At 51.0% G+C, this 18362-nt stretch overlaps 1 protein-coding gene across 2 annotated transcripts in view; it reads right to left on the bottom strand.

The window, feature by feature from the left end:
• Positions 1-18362, bottom strand: part of PRKCB (protein kinase C beta) — a 74663-nt gene that overhangs the window by 4373 nt on the left and 51928 nt on the right. Inside the window, exons 10-17 of one of the 2 annotated variants that reach the window (XM_015876947.3) lie at positions 17606-17779; positions 15443-15534; positions 14738-14800; positions 13025-13163; positions 11905-11985; positions 11388-11495; positions 8035-8175; positions 1472-2765 (exon numbers count right to left, since the gene is read on the bottom strand). In XM_015876947.3, the coding sequence (XP_015732433.1) occupies positions 2607-2765; positions 8035-8175; positions 11388-11495; positions 11905-11985; positions 13025-13163; positions 14738-14800; positions 15443-15534; positions 17606-17779 (957 nt within the window). In that variant the 3' untranslated portion in view covers positions 1472-2606. Of the gene's footprint in view, positions 1-1471; positions 2766-8034; positions 8176-11387; positions 11496-11904; positions 11986-13024; positions 13164-14737; positions 14801-15442; positions 15535-17605; positions 17780-18362 lie in introns of those variants that run through there. The other variant, XM_015876948.3, reaches the window with a different exon arrangement.

Below are 18362 nucleotides of genomic sequence, written 5' to 3'. Positions count from 1 at the left end.
ACAAGGTAGGAAGAAACACAGAGATGGAGCTTAAGGAGCAAAGATGCAGCTGGAGAAAAGCCAGGATGTGCACATGAAATCTAGTTAGCTCTGAGCCCTGCTATCACAGTCCTGGCTGGGTGCATCCCTTTGGGCAAGAGGCAGCTGGGAGGTGCTGCAGCCCTACAATCCCCTCCCAGTGCCACATAAGAAGCAGAGTTGAACCCAGGGCATAGTGCAGAAGTGGGGAGGGGAAGACTTCAGATGCAGAAAAAGAGGAAGGCAGCAGAAACACAGGTATTGGACAGAGCTGGGTAAAAAGACAGCTCCTGGAGGGGTCAGTGTGGGACCAGCAATGGGCAGAGGGCTCTGTAGAGCTGTCAAGTAGCTTTTGAACCAACAAGCACTGAGATGATTCTGTCCTACATAGCAGGAGAGTTGCAAAGGGGAATAGAGTGTGCACCTGCCTCCTGTGCACCACAGTCCTTGGCCTTCCAGCGTGGTGCTCGTGGTGCCAGGGCTGCATCCCTGCAACGGGTGGCCAACCCAGGAATCTTTGTGGTGAGTGGCTGCAGAAATGGCTGTGCAGTGCCAGATCAGGGCTGGGCTGCCCCTGCCCTGCCTCCTCCTTGCCCTGCTCTGGGGCCTTGGCACATCCAGCAGTGCCCAACTGCAGGCACAGCAAAACAACTTTTGCTTCTTACCTTAAGCTTTGTCCAAAATTGCTGGCAACTTGACTTCTGCCAAAGATGATGAACAGCCTGTGAACAGCTGGGGATTGGCTGCGCAGAGCTGGCAAACGGGGACGAGAAGGAAGGGGAAGATCACGGCTGGAAATGCCCCAGAAGGGGCTCATGGACTCCAGAGTTATGGAGGCTGAGCAGGGCAGGGAGCAGCAGGACAGTGACTGTCCCTGTCCCCATGATCCCACTGGAACCGGCTCCTGCCGCTGTTTGGAAAGATCCCGCAGCGATCCCAACTGCAGCAATTGAGAAGAAATGGGTTTCCAAAGACAGAAAGGAAATTCTGCGCGCATTCGGGAGGAGGGAGGATAGCAGGAGCCCCGTAATCCCTCTTTAGCTGAAACTGCCAATTGCTTTTAACAACTGCTCCTTTGAGAACGACCAGGCAGGGCGATGAGTCACCGGCACAGCGCACGCTGCTGCACTGAGATAGCCGCGGCCGCAGCTTCCAGAAATCCTCAGTGCTTTCTGCGATTGTCTCCGTTTGAGGCGTTCAAAGAGGCACCGAGCAGCAGCCCCCCCTGCCGCCAGCTGCCCCTCCTGCGGAGATGGCAGGAGAAGCCCCTCTCCCTGTGTGAAGGGAAGGAGATCCCACCAGGCTCAGCCGCAGGGTGACGCGGTGCAGTCCCGGCGCATCCCTCCTGCACGGCGCTGAGCTGGGGAGGATGCTGAAAGCAACGGGCAGGCACTGGGTGCTTCCACCCCAAGGCCAGGGCTGCACAGGTGCAGTGCTTCCAGACAAATGCAGGTTTATTTTATGGCATTTCTTTCTTTCTTTTTTCTTTTTTTCTTTTTTTTTTTTTTCCTTTATTATTATTGTTATTATTATTATCACCGGTATTGGAAAAAAAAATTAAAGAAAATGCTAAATTGGCACATTACAACTTAAAGCAAATCGATACAAAGTGTCAGCCCACCAACATCTGCAGAACAATAAAGGAAGGAAGCTGTGAGGCTGTTACTGCTTCAAGAGAAATTCATCCGCCCTGCAACTTTGCCTTTGATGCCAGAAACAAGACGGAGGCGATTTAAATACCCAGTGACATTTCTTTTTAAAGTAGGGATATTAGTGGAAACATCTCTTTACAAGCTTCACAGCAGAATTCACAATACTGTTCAATGTTAAATAGCATCTCATTCGTGTTAATACTGTTTTTGACACATTGAAAGCGCAGGTAACAAAACTCCATCAATTGCTTTGGCATTTTTTTTTAAAAAAAAGCAAAGTTTTGCAATGAGAACCAACTTTGTGTGCTATTTACTAGGGTGACCATGGATTTGAAAGCATCTACAGCAGCTCTTTAAAAATATCCTGCTTATGACGGGATACGTTCCATTAGGTTACTTGGAAACTGCACAATCAGGAGAAATCTGTGCCCACAGCAGAGCTGCTTCCCCAGCAACTGACCACTGCTACCGAAGACCCAGCAGGGGGGCCAGCTCTGCCCCCAGCTGCCCCACAGACCCCGGCTCTACAGGGAGATCCCGCACTGGGTGAGGTCTGGTAGGGAACACTTCCCCACACTAAGATCAGAAGGCTGCAGATGGAACGTTCATGATCGTATTAAAGGACTTGGAAGGGGAAGAGCAGGAATCAAAGCACGTGCTGAAGAGATTTCTCCCAGTTGTTGTGGCCCACACACCTGTCCGTTTTACCTGGTAGCCAATAAACCATTTCTGTTTTCTACAAATAAAAATTGATAAAAACATTGTTTTTACTTACAGCACATCACTTACACTTCAGGCATGCCCGAAATTATGTGAAGACACTTCTGGCTTTGAAATATGGTCACTCTAGTAGTATTACTAAAGAAAAACCATGAATGCAATGTCACCACAGCAGCAGTTGGGACTGGATGATGAAGATGAGATCTACACAGCTACTTAGCTCTTGGCTTCAGGTTTAAAAAACTCAGAGTTAAAAAAGGAAAATCCTTCGAATTCTGACTGGTCAATGTTCCTGATGACTTCCTGGTCAGGAGGTGTTAACACGGGTGGATGGCGAGTGAAAAACCGGTCGAAGTTTTCAGCATTGCGTCCGCACTATGAGAGGGGAAGAAAAGAACGTATGGTGGGTGGAGAAACAAAGCAAACAGGATGAGGTGTGCAGCAACCCCTCCCAGCACACCTTGCAGAGCGGGTTATTTCAATGCGGCAATGGCAGAAAAGAAAAAGGTGCAAAACATGTATGAGCTTTGTTAGTCATCAGGTGATGTTATTGCATGAGATAGCCAGAGACAGGCAGGGACTGCTGGCTGCACCATAGCAAGGAATTGCATGGAGCAATGAGATGGGAGTGCAATTACTTACTGCTTTCCCCTGCCTGCACACAGTCCTGCACCGTCTCACACTGTGCCACACACACAGAGTTTCTCAGTTGAAGACTGTGAAGATTCCAGGTCTAACCATGCACACATCCATGCTCACACCCTCTTCCTGTGCCTGGCACGGGAAGCTCTTACCCTGTGCTGCTGAGATGCTTCTCCCTCCTCCAGCTCAAGGATGGAGGCTCCCAGTGCCTGTAGAGCCACCCCAGCTATGGCACTGCTGCCCGCAGGCTGTGGTGCTGGAGATGCCCACTCCTGCCTCATTCCTGCCCATGTACAGCCTGGCACGGTGCTGCTGGCACGGCACAGTGCAGCCCCTGCAGCCAGCAACACCCTGGGCTGCCCCAGGGCTATTGCATAGCAGAAGCTAAGGACCCATCAGTGCATCTCCACCTGCAGCAATCAGGGAGGTTGGGAGCAGGCAACATGCCAGAGACTATTTAATTTCCTTAGCAATCACAACAAGGGTCCTGTAACTTCCCGTGCTGCAATTATTTAATGTATTAATAATAGCGATAGCTATAAACAGGTGGAGGCCAGGTTCCTGCAGCAGCTACAAATTGCACTCAGTTACCACCCAGCACACGCGTGTCACATCCCAATGAGCTGCAGCTCATGACTTTGCTTTCTGGCTGCCGAGCTCCCTCACACACAGTGTCGCCCTGGCCCTGCTCCCCAGGAGAGCTGCAGGAATGAAACCTCCCAGCCCCCACCTCTCCTCCCCTTCATCTCCCTATGGAGAACGCACGCTCCAAGTGCTGGGATGCTTCTCCTGGTATTTAACTTACATTTGCTGAGGAAACAGATTTACATTTTTAATAAACATCAGACTAAACATAATGAAATATTAAAGCGAATACATGTAAACTTCAACATTTCCCTGTGTCTGGCACTGCCAGAGAGGAGGCTTCAAGACACGCAGCAGCAGCATCCTGCAGCTTCCACTGCTGTGCTCTCTGGGCAGCTCTCATTGCATTCCTACAGTGACACACTCCTTATTCCCATCTCTCTGGAAAAGATCTAACAGGTGACAACAGAGTCCATTTAACCCCAGCTACAGGCACTCCCCTGCATTGCACTGCGCTCCCTCCTCACACACCCATGTCCCCTGTGCAGCTCTGGCCCAGAGCACAGCTCCTATCTGCACTCCAGGACACACAGCCCAGCACAGTGCAGGATCCCTGCAAAGCTTTGGATGTCTGACAAGTCAGCATCAGCCCGGTGCCTTCCTGAAAGCCATCGTCTTAACATCAAAATAGAAAATAAATTCCTCAAATTGAAGTTGCCGGCAGCACAAAGCCTGGGAGCTAACATGGGGAAACAAAGCGACAGGGGCTTTTCTAGGCCACGCTGTCACCAGCCCTCAGCTCTGTGATAAAGCACAGTGCGAGTGAGATTAGCGCGGAGTCTGCAGTGCTGGAGGTTATCAGTGCGGGAACACGCGGCAGCGCGGGGTTCACCTGCTAATAAGCAGCTCACCTGCAGATCCTATCAACTTCATGCGCTCTGAAGGCTTTGCAGTGCTTTGACAATGCAGAAAATACAGAGCTCTGTGAAACACGGGGGAGATGTGGGGCAGCCCCCATGCTGCAAGGCAACACACGTCTTCACACCAACAAACCCCATAGAAATGACTCAAAAATGCATCCTTGGGCAGCACTGCCACAGTGCAATGAGGCAAGAATATGTGGAATAGAAACGGTTGAATTTGCATCTACCTGTGGTGTTCCACGGATACAGAGGGCAGCATCCCCATAGCTCTGACTACACAACATCCACCAGCCCCATAGATTCATGTCATAGAATGGCTTGGGTTGGAAGGGATCTCAGGAAGCATGAAGCTCCAACCCCCCACTACAAGCAGGGCCACCAACCTCCACATTTAATACTAGACCAGGCCACCCAGGGCTCCATCCAACTCAACCCCCAGGGATGGGGCACCCACAACCAATCTGGGCAGCCTGTTCCAGCACCTCACCACTCTCACAGTAAAGAATTTCCCTGATACCCAACCTAAATCTTCCCTCCTTCAACTTAAAATCATTTTCCCTTGTTCTGCTATTATCTACCCTTTCACAGCTCTTAAAATTAAGTTCCTCCTTAAAGCACGGAGAAACACGGTGTCAATCTTTACGTTTATCCAACACCACGTCATGAAAAACCGCCCTTAGCACTATATTAATGTACAGGCATCACTCCACCCTGAATGGAGAAACAGGGAGGGTGGGAATCTATCTTACATAAATCTTCAACATGTCCTGCCTAATATTTATAGCCACCACCAAATGACTTCTTTTTCTTTCTCTGGCTGCAGAAATAAACCTGTCAGTTTCAAAGATAGCCTTTTTATTTTATCAGCTTCAGCTTGATTTCAAATAGAGACAAAAGGCACCATAAAATATTCTCCATTGATCCTTGAGATGCAGTCAAGAAGGCTGAGTGGGCTGTTGCCACGTCGCAGCCACTCTATGGATGTTCTCCTTTTTTGGGGTCCCATTCGGTAGTGTTGGGAGGAGATGGGGCGGGCTGAGCCCATGCAAGCTGGGAGCAATTTGAGGGAGCATGAGATCGGTTAATGATCCCAGCTCAGCGTGCTTTAAGCAAGGGCTTGGAGCAGCTGCTGAGGCGGTTTGCTGCTGTAGGGTTGGCTGCCATCCTCCCCCATTAACAGCAAGAAGACTTTTCCCAGTGCACTGAGGATACTGCTGAGTGACAGGGGGAAATCTCAGAGAGCCCTCAGAACTCGAGCTTTTACAAATCCAGGTCTGTAAACAGCAGCTCGCTATCAATTAATTCAGAGTAATTAGAGGAATAGTAATTTATGCTATTAAAATTATTAGATTAAAAGCGATTTTTTAGAACCACTGTCCTGTTGTGAGCAGCGCTGCGCTCTGCCATGGGATTTCAGTGCTTTCAGTATGAGGAGACTTCTCAAATCACCAGGCGTCATGAAAAGTAAAGGAGTAATTAGGTTCCAAAAACAATAATTATCTCATTGAGAGATGGAGAAAGCAGGCGAGTGGAAGCACACTTCCCAGGGCAACCGTGGATCTGGGGACGAAATTGTTATGCACAAGCCCAGCACAGGAGCAGCCAAGCACAGCCCCATGTCAGAACCACCGCGTTTCTGCACACCACAGACAGCTCAGGCCCTGATCTGTCTTGTTACCGTCTCTGTGATAAAGGTTAATCAAGCACAAAGCACGAAGCAGCGCATGAGCTCCTGGGGATTGATTTCCAGCTCAGGGCACAGGCTGTGTGCTGTCCTGCTGCAGGTTACGGAGCTGCAGCTCTGAGGGGGGAGCAGAGCCCCAAGCAGCGCCTTTCCTACCCAAATGCATTCCAGCATCACCCCAACCCCCATTTCCCCTTCTGTGCTGCTCTGATTGTGCTCGCAGATGGCGTGGAAGGAGCAGCGCTTTGCAGCACAGATGCATTGCTGTGAAATATCAGCTATCAGCAGTACCTGGCTTGGTTTAATCCTACCTAAATCCTGAACCAGCTGTGCTACCTTCCCATTAATCTCCCTGCTACCCAGCACTGCATTTCCCCCGCCGGCAGCTGGTACGTGTGCAATGACAGACAGCAGCTTACGGGCCCTGTTCTGCAGGCCGTGATCAAAAGGATTTTTAAAGAAATAAGACATTTTAAACAGGACAAAATCTGCATATTTTAAAACACAAGAACAGTGAGAAAGCACTTTAGGCAGAATTAAATTGTTTTCAGCTGCGACAAGACAAACAAGCAGTAACACTGTGTCACAGCATGCAGAGAACAGTACTGCGGGGAAGGGGCAGGTGGCAGAGGGGAGCACAGAGCTGAGAGCCAACAGCAGCTACTGACCTCAGGAGCAGCTCCTGCAGAGCAGGGAATGCCCAGCACCCTGTATCCTGAGGTAGCAACAAGTCTCACTCTGCTCTCAGCTCTACACCATTGCACAAAGGTGGGGTTTCACTGTAAGCCAGAACATCATGGTGTGTGTGCACACAGCCAGTGTTCTCTTGATGGGAGCAGAGTGGCTGCACATGCTGTGGGCACTACAGCAGAAGGCTCTGAGATCAGCAGTACCCCAGCTCTGTGCAAAGGCATCTCTACTCAGGGGCTGAGTTTGCAAACACATCTGTGACGTTTAAATGTGCAGAGTGCTCTGACTCTGCTCAGTCAAACACAGGAAACACCTCTGGGCACTGAAATGTGGTCTCGAATGGTGGATTAAGAGAGCCGGCAATGCCCCCACCTCCATTGCTGGGGACACCTGACAGTCCCAGCCTTGCCAATCAGAGTTAACTCTGGATTTGCTCGTTTCTGTAAAGCTTCAGTTCCTAGCAACAGCACAGAGCCAACAGCCGCACAGACTCTGCACCTCCTGCCTGTCCCTCGCAGCACTGATGGCCTCACCCATCTTGATACACAGCTCTGTGCAAATCGTGCCCCCACCTCACTGGCACTACTGGCAGCCCCTGCCCTACAGCAGCACACTCACTGCTCACACAACCCCACTGCTGAGCACACCCAACACAGCAGCACGGTGCAGAGCTGCAAGCTCTGCTTTCACCCACCCCAGCTGCGGCCTTCCAGAGTTCACCTGGGAGAGAAGCTGCAGAGGGAAACACAGCTGTGGTGCCACCGGGGGCAGACGGTGCTGTGGAGCTGGATGGTAAAGTTTAGCAAGAGGAAAAACGAGAGAGATCTGTGCAGCTAGAGAGAGAAAACAGGAAGGCTGAGCCCTGAGACAGCACACTGAGGAGTGCTGTGATGCAATTAAATCCAAGAGTGATGCACGCGGTGCTGCTACCCCTGCAAGAGCAAGACTGAGTGCCCAGTGGTAGCGGTGCCAAACCTCAGGGTGACCCAAATGGTTGCACAGGGGGTTCCTGCACACTGTGGGGGGACGGGTAGCATCCGCACGAGTGCATGTGTGCACAGTGAGTGGGGCTGGGGACTGTGCAGTGGGAGGGAGGGGGAGCGCAGAGCGCGGCACTTACAGCCTTTGGCTTGAAGGGGGGCTGGATCTCCTTGCGCTCCAGCTTGTCCCAGTCGATGTAGCGGAAGAAGGCGTGCTCCTTGATGTCACGCTCGCCCTCCGGGCCGCAGCCCAGCCGCTTGGCAGGGTGCTTGGTCATGAGCTGTGGGGAGAAAAAGCAGCAGCTGTCACACACGGAGTGCCATGAAGTGTCTCCAGGGCTGGCAGCGGGAGGTGACATCCCGACAATGCTGCAGTACCCGGGATGTGGGTAACCCTGCGCTGGGAGCCTGCGCAGCTGTGCTGCCACTCCCTGCCAGCACCACTCCAACAGGGCTGCCCAGGTGCTGAGCACTCAGTTTTGCAGCATAGTTCATGTTTAAAGCCACCATCGATTCTGGGAAAACAATCTGCCCTCAAAAGCTTCCATCAGCCCCAGGGGACCCCAATTCCTCAGACCCAGGGCTGTACAGGTGGGGCCATGTTGTTAATGAAAGAGTCAATGTGAAGAAAAAAGCACACATTATTCAATAAGAAAAGTGACATGGGCTGCAGAAACCAAGGGCAGCTGTACAAACATCCATGTCCTGGGGTATTGCTGGAGCTGTGTCAGGAGGCACAGAGAGAGTCCAGAGATTTATAAAGCACTGAAGGCACAGAGCACACCTAACAAATGGGAAGGAGGAGTGGATCTGACAGCCACCCTGCTAGAAAATGAGGCTCAGTCCATGGCTGACCCACTGACGTCGGTTCTGTGAAACACAAAGTACTCATCCTCCCCCCGACAGGCTCTGGACAGCATCCTGACAGTTCAATTTGATCCTGCCTCACTGTGCTGGAGCAGGAACATAAAAAGCCGCCTGTGATTCAATAAGGTTTTCCTAAAGCAAAGCTCTGACAACAATGCGAGAGCCTGGAATGTGCTAATAAACTGATGGAGCGATTTGGCTGGCGCTGCAAATGGCATAGTTTGCATTCAGCCAAAATGGAAAGAAGTCTGTCCTCCAGTCTTTGGTGTTGCATGCTGGTCCTGAAGCAGTATGGGGAGCAGATTTGTGCCCACGGGCTCTGGGAGGCTGTTCTGCTTTGCAGTTGCTCTATGCACAACCAACGCTCAGGTACCAACTGGCTGCACCCAGTCAGAACCTTATTTCCTACCTGCTGCTCTGGGCTGGAAGTGGTTTTGTATGCACACTGCCTGCTTCAGTGGAAGTCTTGGTGTTAAACCCACAGCTTCCTCCTTGCACCACCAATGCACACCACAAGCAAAGCGGCACAGCCTGATTAATGAACCACATGGGAGTTTCTACTTCATATACCTGCTGTGAAGCTGAGCAGAGCTGTAGTATAGCACAGGAATCCAATATTTTCAATACACACATCCAGAAATTACATTTCCTTGTTTTTCTATTGTGCTTTTATGCAAGCGAGCACGAAGGCACCATCTGTTATTGATATATAGGACCCATAAACATGCAGACTGATTCTCCTGGCTTACGTGGGGTAATCATCGAGCTTTGTTTGTATTAAAAAGGAACAAGTTGATTTAATTCCCATCTCTGAGACCCTCTGTAGCCCTGCAGGTGAGGAAGGAGGCTGACGGGCACCTGTGATGGTGTTTGTGGCTGCAGTACAGGAAGGTCCCTGGCACCTAAGGGCTTTGCTCAGCTGCAGCTGTGATTTTCAGCTCCCAAAGGCAGCAGGTGCAGTGTGCCATGGCTCAGCCTTCCACCCTCCCGCTGCATGCCACAGCTCACAGGGACACTGTGACATCCGGGTGGTTCTGCTGGCACTGAGTGCTTTGCTCAGGCAGTGCCAGCAGTGGGAATGCCGCTCAGAATACACCTCCCTGCACACCTCAGGCAGCAAAACATGCCATGCTACGCCTCTGCTCCCAGCAGTCAGAGGGAGCGTGTGCTTGCAGCAATCTGTGCACCTGGAAAGAGCTGCTTCGCTCAGACACAGTGAAACCCTCCATATGGGAAGGGGAAGGGCTGCTATCTATGCCAAGGTTCTGTGCACACAGACATGCTGCTCTGTGAGCTACAAGGGAGCAGGTGTGATGGGAGCTGACTGCTGTTACCATGCAGGGGTACCATGCAAGTCCTAGTGGCTGCACCACTGGGACAGCAGCTCCTGCATCAGCCCTCAGACCAAACCTGAGCTGACAGCCAAGAAGGAAAATGGTCATGAATACTTTGGTGATGGTGAAGAACATCACAAGATTTGCACACTTCCCCATAGCAGTAGTTGCACACAGGAAACCACTGCACAGCCCAAACCCAAGGATTACAAAGCACCAAGATTTCTGTGCATGGCTAAATTTCTTCTCATGCGGCTTCACATTTCCAGACGTGAGAAAAGCCTTTGCAGCTACACATAGCAGACATTCCAGTCACGGTTCCTCCTTGTCTCTTTCCAGCATTCAGATTGTGACTGGTGCCACGCAAAGCAAAGCAGACAGCATGATCTGTCCCTGCTGCAGCCCTGCTCACTCCCTCAGGCGCTGCAGAATGATCTCAGCATCACACAGCATCCTCCCACCCTGCACAGCCACAGAGCCACAGGCTGTCCCCTTGTGCCCCAACCAGGAGGAATGAGAGAGGGTGAGGAAGCTTGGGGTAACTCTTTGGTTATTGCTGGTATAGGTTTTACTGTGTTCTGCTGGAGGTGACTGCGCAGTGCCCTTTATTCCTTGGGACTCAGAACACCTCCAGCAGCACCTCTCTGTGGAGAAGTGATGTCCTGTTTGTGGCACAGCTCCGAACTCTGGCAAAACCAGAGAGGGACTCTGAAATGCTGTGGCAGCTCTGAACACAAGATGTGATGTTTGTAGATAGAAACACTATTTTGAGATATAGAACATAAAGATGTTTTAAGTATTAACTATTAAAAGCTAACATTTCTTGAATTCCTACACAAACATATTTATAGCCCTGCTTGACACTGGCTGGCTGAGATGAGGCTCAGTTCCAAGCACCAACCACGCACACAGCACCAGGACCGAGGCAGTGCTCTCCATCTCATGCAAAGGGAACTCAGGGCAGCCACGACCTGCCCATGCCTGGGGCATGCAGAGCTCAGGGCACTGCAGGTCAGGAGATTTGAGAACACAACAGCCCTCATGCAAGGGAGGTTGGAAAAGACCTCTGGGATCCCCAAACCCAACTCCAGCCCACCATGCCCACTGACCATGTCCCTCAGAGTCACATCTCTACAGTTCCTGAGCATTTCCAGCATGGTGACTTCACCCCCACCCTGGGCAGCTTGTGTCAGTGCTGGCCACTCTTTCAGAAAATAATTGTTCCTAATATTGAGCCTGGTGATGCCAGGCAGAGCAGTTTACTCCTTGCAGACATAGCGTCCAGCACTTACCCCTTTGCAGATCGCCACCGCCTCCTTGGACATGGACTTGGGGTAGGCCACGTTGTGCTCCATGATGGACTGGAAGAGCTCATCTTCATCTTCACCCTCAAAGGGAGCCTGGGGTAAAGCAAGCAGAGGTTCAGAGCCATTCATAACAACATAGAATGGCTGGGTTGAATGGGATCTCCCAGCCCCATCTCTACCATGTGCTGGCTGCCACCCCCAGCTCAGGCTGCCCAGGGCCCATCCATGACCTCGGGCACTTCCAGGGATGGGACATACACATTCCTCTGGGCAGCCCATGTCCATGTACTGGAGGCCCCACTGCTCCTGCAATGTACAGTCAGGAGTGCAGTCCACATCCCCCTGTCACCTGTCCCCGACTTCCCATCCCACAAACAACAGCTCCATATCTCACACAAAGCAGAGCCCTGCTGCTTCCCAGCAACAAAACAAATTACATATCGGCATATTCTCATGATGGAATTTAGCACTTTCCCATAGGAATCAATTACAATTCAATTACCTGGCCAGCCAACATTTCATAGAGCAGGACTCCAAATGCCCACCAGTCCACTGACTTCCCATAGGGCTGATAAGCAATTATCTGAAAACAACACAAACATGGGATTACACTTACAATTTTAACCCAGTGGCACAACACAAACTGATTTCACACTGTAGGCCAGGTCAAAAGGACAAGTTATTTACCGAGACTCTGAAATGGTGAGAAACTGCAATTATAAAGAGAGCATTTGATAGGCAAAGAGTGTGGAGATTAAATATAATAATAATCATCATCAGTCCTCAGCTGTGCATTAAATATTAGAGGAAAAAAAACAGAATATTCACTCGGCCTGGCCCATGCCCTGCTGAGGTCAGACCTCAGAAATATCCCCACCAAGAGCTTTCCAAGTTCCTCTGTGTTCCCCCCTCAACTGCCCTGAATGGAGAGCCCTCACAGACCCTTAAAGTTCCCTTCTACTGACAGCAGCCTCCAGTGTGATCCCTGCATTCTGTAGAGATTTGCATCCCAATTTCTCATTTTCTGTTTTTCTTTTTTTGGGGAAAAAAAAATAATAATTAGAGCAAGTAGAAGAAAATAAGAGTGTAAGTGATAATGCCCAGCCAAATACCGAGATAAATGGTCATTTGTCCTGCTTTGAAAGGGTATTAATCACAGTGAGCAGCAGAGGCAACAGGACACCAATATTAATCTTGGTGGGATGAGGATATGCAGCGCACATTGGAGCTGGTAATTAAAAGCCTCTCTGGCTGCAGCAGAATGCAGGGTGGTGTGGCACACAGGTGCACCTCACTGTCCTAGCAAGGAGAACCTCTCCTCTCAATTAATTAAATGAATAAATATTAATCTTATTATTGAAAACTCTGAAGAATGAGAGAATTTCAGCGGGGTGCTTTTAGTTTAAGGCATCTGGGTATGATTGCCTGCCTGAATATCACAGATCCAACAGTACCCTGCACCCGTGCGGTGCTGCGCTGAGCGTCCCATGAGCAACAACCCAACACTCAATCATTTCTAGACACTCCCAAGCTGTCGACATGGAGGGTGTCCTCACCACACACCCCAACACTGCCATGTCCCAGGGACCACCCCCTCCCCACCTCCTGCCTTCTGCCCCCACCTCAGGCGCGATGTAGTCAGGGGTGCCGCAGAAGGTCTTGGTGGTCACCCCATCCCAAATGTTCTCCTTGCACATGCCGAAGTCTGCGATCTTGATGTGCCCCTCACTGTCCAGCATCACGTTGTCCAGCTTCAAGTCTCTGCAATCAGAGCAAGGCAGTGATATGGACAGCCCCACATGTAGCTGTGCAGCACAGCAATGGCTCTGAGTGCTGTCCTGTGGCCACATGCTCAGGTTCATGTTTAGGAGCCGAGCACAGACAAGCCAGAGCTGGCAGCACAAAGTGCTTATTTTACTTTTTCATTTTACTTTTAACCCATGGGAACACCACGCTGGGCAAATCGCTTTTAAGTGTATGACAGAAAGTGCTCTCGCATGGCAGTGAGACAGACTTCACAGAGCTTTTGCTGCACCTATGAAAAATCAAAGTCCACTTAAGGCTCAGCAGCAACAAAGCAGATAACTACTCAGCAAAACTCCCCACATCAACATGCTTTCTCCCCCATGAAAATACAAATCAGCTGCCTCTGATCCCCATCCACAGATTGTTTGTTAGCTCTACTGCCCCTGCCAGAGCTCAGCACAGCTGAGGCTGTTCCAGCTATGGAGATCCCTGGCTCAGCTCCCAGCCCTGCCCAGGATAGGATCCCCAGACTGCAGGGCAGTTCTGCAGCAGCCACACAGCACCATCTGCACATCACCAGGCATGCATCACCACGCAGTGCAGTGCTCTGTGCCATGCTGGCTCTGTGCAGCAAGGCGTTACTCAGAGGTCTCCAGGTGCCTGCAGGACACACCATGCCTGAGGGCTGCATTAAGGCCACAAGGGCAGCAACAGCACTGTCACACCCCAGCTTGGTTTGGTTAAGTAAGAGCATGACAGAAGAAACAGCCAAATTTACAACTTCTTGCTGATTTCTGGAGTAACTATTTTTTTAGACAGTGCTTGATGGGCCAAAGCCAGCTGTGCACGTGTCGGCATCTGGGCTTGGAGGAAGAGATGGGCACTGGGGACTGGCAGACCCAGAATCTCTGCAACAGCTGATGGCAAAAACCATCTCTCGTGTCAGCTTTGCTCCAATCCTTTCATCTTCACAGCACTCTCAGCAGCACGACACAGCAGTGCAGCTGCTCTCTTCCTGCAGAGCAGAGCAGGCAGTGCTGCCTGACACTGACACTCATTAGGATGCCTTGCCCTGCACTGGGGATGCTCTTGGCAGGGGAGCACAGTGGCACTGACTACCAGCATTTAACCCAGCCCCAGGGCATGGTCCCCACTCAACAGCCACCCCACTGGCCCTGGGGGCTGCACAACGTATTGTGAACAGGAGAGAAGGTTCAGTGTCTGAGTTGGAAGTGACAGACTTGTACTGCAAGTCTCAGAACAAACCATTCATAAGCACTTACTTTAATGTTACTAAGAAGAAACCAGTGCCCTGCAGCAAAGCACACAGCTCAGAATCAGTCCCCGCTGATGCCAGCGGCATTGGTGTTGTATGGGGATAAATGTGTGAGACAGAGGTGAGAAAAGCATCAGAACTGCTCTGCTGAGCTCTCTGTCCTACAAAGCTGGGACAATGCTGAGCACCTCTCAGATCCCAGCAGCACAGTGTGGCTCCTGTTCCCTTTGGAGCACACAGTCAGAGCAGGGCTGCAGCCCCCCCAGCACAGAGCTCTTGTAGCCCACGGTATCCCCAGGACTTGCTCACCTACCGGTAAATGATGCCTTTGCTTTGCAGGAAGAAGAGGCCAATGGCTATTTCTGCTGCGTAGAATCTACAATGAAAGATTTAGAAGAAAGACCGATAATTAAAGGAGATGAATCAAAAAGAAAACCTTTCACATCCAATTGCACCACAAAAAACACACAGGACATGCATGGCCAAAAGATAATGACAGCCGCTACAGGAAGACATCAGACTGGTATCACATGGGGGGACACAGCATAACCATGCTGGGCTGCGATGCAGTCAGGATGCTGAGGGCTGGCAGGGGGCTGTCACTCCTTATTTCACAGATTCTCATTAAGAGAGAGCTGGGATCTATAGCTGTTTGTTACTGAGCATGCAGCTTGAAAAGTTATCGGTCATCATAGGAGCCATCAGGAGCTGCTGCTTCCTTTAGAGAATACCCAAAGGCTGCTGTTCTGGAGCTGCAGGGTGCCCTGAGGACTGCACTGGTTAAACCCACCTGGGCTCTGCTCACTCCCTCAGGCACATATCCTACAGAAGAGCTGCAGCACAGCATCCTCAGCACCAGAAGAGCACCACCTCACCTCTTCCATTCCTGCTGCCCTTTATTTTCCCTACCTTTCTGCTCACGAGGTGCACCACAGAAGCCTTGGACTATGTTACAGGGATATGACACAAGCACACAAATACCCGCCCTGAAGGGACCACACCTGGGCACTGAACTTACACAGCGTGTGGCTCCTTAAACCTCCCAACCTGCTGGATCTGGTACATCAAATCCCCACCATTCACATATTCCATCACAAAGTACAAGCGATCCTAGAGGAAAAAACAAACAATTAGCAGCAGAATTATTAGAGTAGGGAACCTGCGGAGGTCACAAACATTGGCTGAAGCAAACGACAGCTCCAATTTTTCACAGCAGTACAATTATCCTTAGCTGCCCTCCCCATGGAGTGCAGGTGGATCTAGTGTGCACATGGAGCTGCAGCCATGCCTGCCTGATGCTCCAGACTCGATCATTATGCTCCTTTGCAGGCAGATACAGCAGTAGCCACATAGGCACAGGTCTGACAAATTCCCATTTGTTCATTAAAGTGCCGTTCCCTGCAGCCTGCTGCCCCAACACAAGGCACAGCTCTGAGCAGGGCCCCCCAGGCTCTGCATCTTCCCAGCAGCACACAGCACGGCTCCTGTGCTCCCTGCTAACAGCACTCCTGCTGGATGGAAGCCCAGTCCTTCAACACTGTGAGAAATCTGACAAGTGTGGGCCATAAGCAAAGCCCCGAAGAGAACAGCGCGGTAAGAAACAAGACCTGAGTGTTCCCACAAAGCTCAGAAGTGCAGATTAAAAAACCGAGAGTGGCTGCATCCCATCTCACAGCATCTCACAGCGAGTGCCAGCAGAGCAGGGCTCAGGAGCCATGGTGGTCACATTGGGATGCCACTTCCCTCAGATTAAATAGGAATGGCCATGAAGAAGATGACACGATTGCCAAAAGCACTGACCTGAACATGGCAGCTTCCCCTGATGGGTTCAGAATGTTTTTGGAGTGGAGGGAAAAGGGATGGCTTTGGGCAAAGGCACAGCTTCACATTTATGGTATTATAGCATAATGCATAATAATTCCCATTTTTTTCACTTAATTTCCTTTCTAAATAAGCCTTGCTCTGCATTTAGGACTCTGAGGACATGGAGTTAGAAGATATGCAAATATGACCGTTATAACAACTGCTGTATAGTAACTCCCTCAATTGCTCACTGCTTTGGCCACGCACAGGGCAGCAGTGACGGCTCTGCACAGCAGTGAAGGGGCTGTGTGCAAGTGACACTGATGGGACAGAAAAGCAATTTCAACTTTGTTAGATCATGAGGAATTTCTGCACATTACTCTCCATGTGTGCCAACCCCGACAGTCCCAACACAGCAGCACCTGGGGCTGAGCGTGGGAGCAGTTACACTGCCACATGCTGACCCACAAGGCAAGGCAGAGCACGCTGCGATATCTGCAGCTGCTTCCTAAACATACCATCAGCTTCAAGAAGGGAGAATATTAAAAGGATGGTCTTCTGAAACAGCTAGCTGAGCTCTAAAAGAGGAATTAGAGCTTTCCTCATTTGGGCGGTGAAGGGAATGCTGCTGCTTCAGGAAAAAAACACCCTGAACTAAGCAGGCAGATGGTGGCCAGCCCACGGCTGGGACAGGGACATGCAGACTGGTGCTGGCTGTGGCTGTGGGAGGGGGATGACTCTGTGGGGCTGGAGCATCACCTAGCAGCAGCATGGGAACACCCCGAGACCTGCAGGGAGCTGGCACATGTACCTCCCTGGGGCTCCTTCCAATATCTTCCTTCTTCTAATTAACCCTTCCTCTATTTAATCCTTCGTTTAGTGCCCCTGTCCTGCTCTTAACTGTGCAGCCCAGGCCAGGAGGGATGCTCTGGACAGAGGTCCGAGAAACCCAAGTGCTCTGTGTAGTATTTGGTAATACACCCCACTGTACGTTTTGGCTACATTACAAACACGATTACCACAAAGCTTCTAAGGGCCCACCAGGAGCAATCTGTTGCTGACTCAGTTCAGATGCCACAGAGATGCTGTGCAAAACAGCTTCCCCTTCCCTGACACATTTCAGTGACTGCTTCAAAGCCAGCCTGCACCCTTTAAGTACACTGAATAAGTCTGGTAAATGAAATTTCTGAGATAACACCAAACGTGATCCTCATAAACAGTACTGTCACTGCTCCAATGGGCCACACTGGTTACCTGGAAGGCATCAGTGCTGGTACCTGATGATGCTGGGTCTCCAAAAGGGGTTTCTGCCCACAGCAAGTGTGATTCCAAAGGACCCCAGCGTGCACAGCACAATGCAGGGCACTTCAGCACTCACCATAGTCTGGAAGCAGGAGTGGAGCTGGGTCAGGAATGGGGGCTTCCCAGAGAGCGCCAGCACACGTTTCTCAACCATAGTACACTCCACATCATCATCCTGGATGACCACGTCCTTCTTCAGGATCTTCACGGCGTAGAGTTCATCTGTGCCCTTTCTCTCAGCCAGCATCACCTGAGTGGGGCAGATGACATTGGATGCAGATAAATGAGTACCTGCCTCATTCCCAGCCTGCCACTGCCAGCAGTCAGAAACCCACAGCCTGCTTGTCATTGTACAGCTCCTACCGCAATCATGAAAAGAGATTCAGGTGCCAAAGAGCACAGACAGCTCTCAGTGGTACTTCCAAAAGCACTGGGAAAGCTTCATCCAACAGTCCTAGCCCTAACAAATAGCACACTGATGTGCTCACTTGCCCAGCCCTGGGGTAAAGCCCCTGAGCCCTCCCCATGGGGACTGGCACCCACAGGCAGGGACAGCACACTCAGTGCCAGCAGAATGAACCTAGAGCACGAGCAAGGAACAGGATGCACTCTGGGTCCTGGCATGGCACAGGGGCACAGCACTGAGAGTCCCACTGCTGCCCACGTCCCAGAGCTGAGCTGCAGCCCCACAGAGCAGTGCCCTCTGAATGCACATGGCTGCTCCTTGGCTTGGTGCATGCACTCAGCTCTAGCTCTGATCCAGGCGGGTGTCCTTGCCACATTGCTTGTCATGAGCTGAGGAAGGCATCAGGGCTGCTCAGCGCCAAGTGCTT

This window comes from Coturnix japonica, chromosome 13 (assembly GCF_054131305.1).
Source record: "Coturnix japonica strain WE chromosome 13, WE-NBRP24, whole genome shotgun sequence".
NCBI lineage: Eukaryota > Metazoa > Chordata > Aves > Galliformes > Phasianidae > Coturnix > Coturnix japonica.
This window is presented reverse-complemented; position numbering and strand designations above follow the sequence as displayed.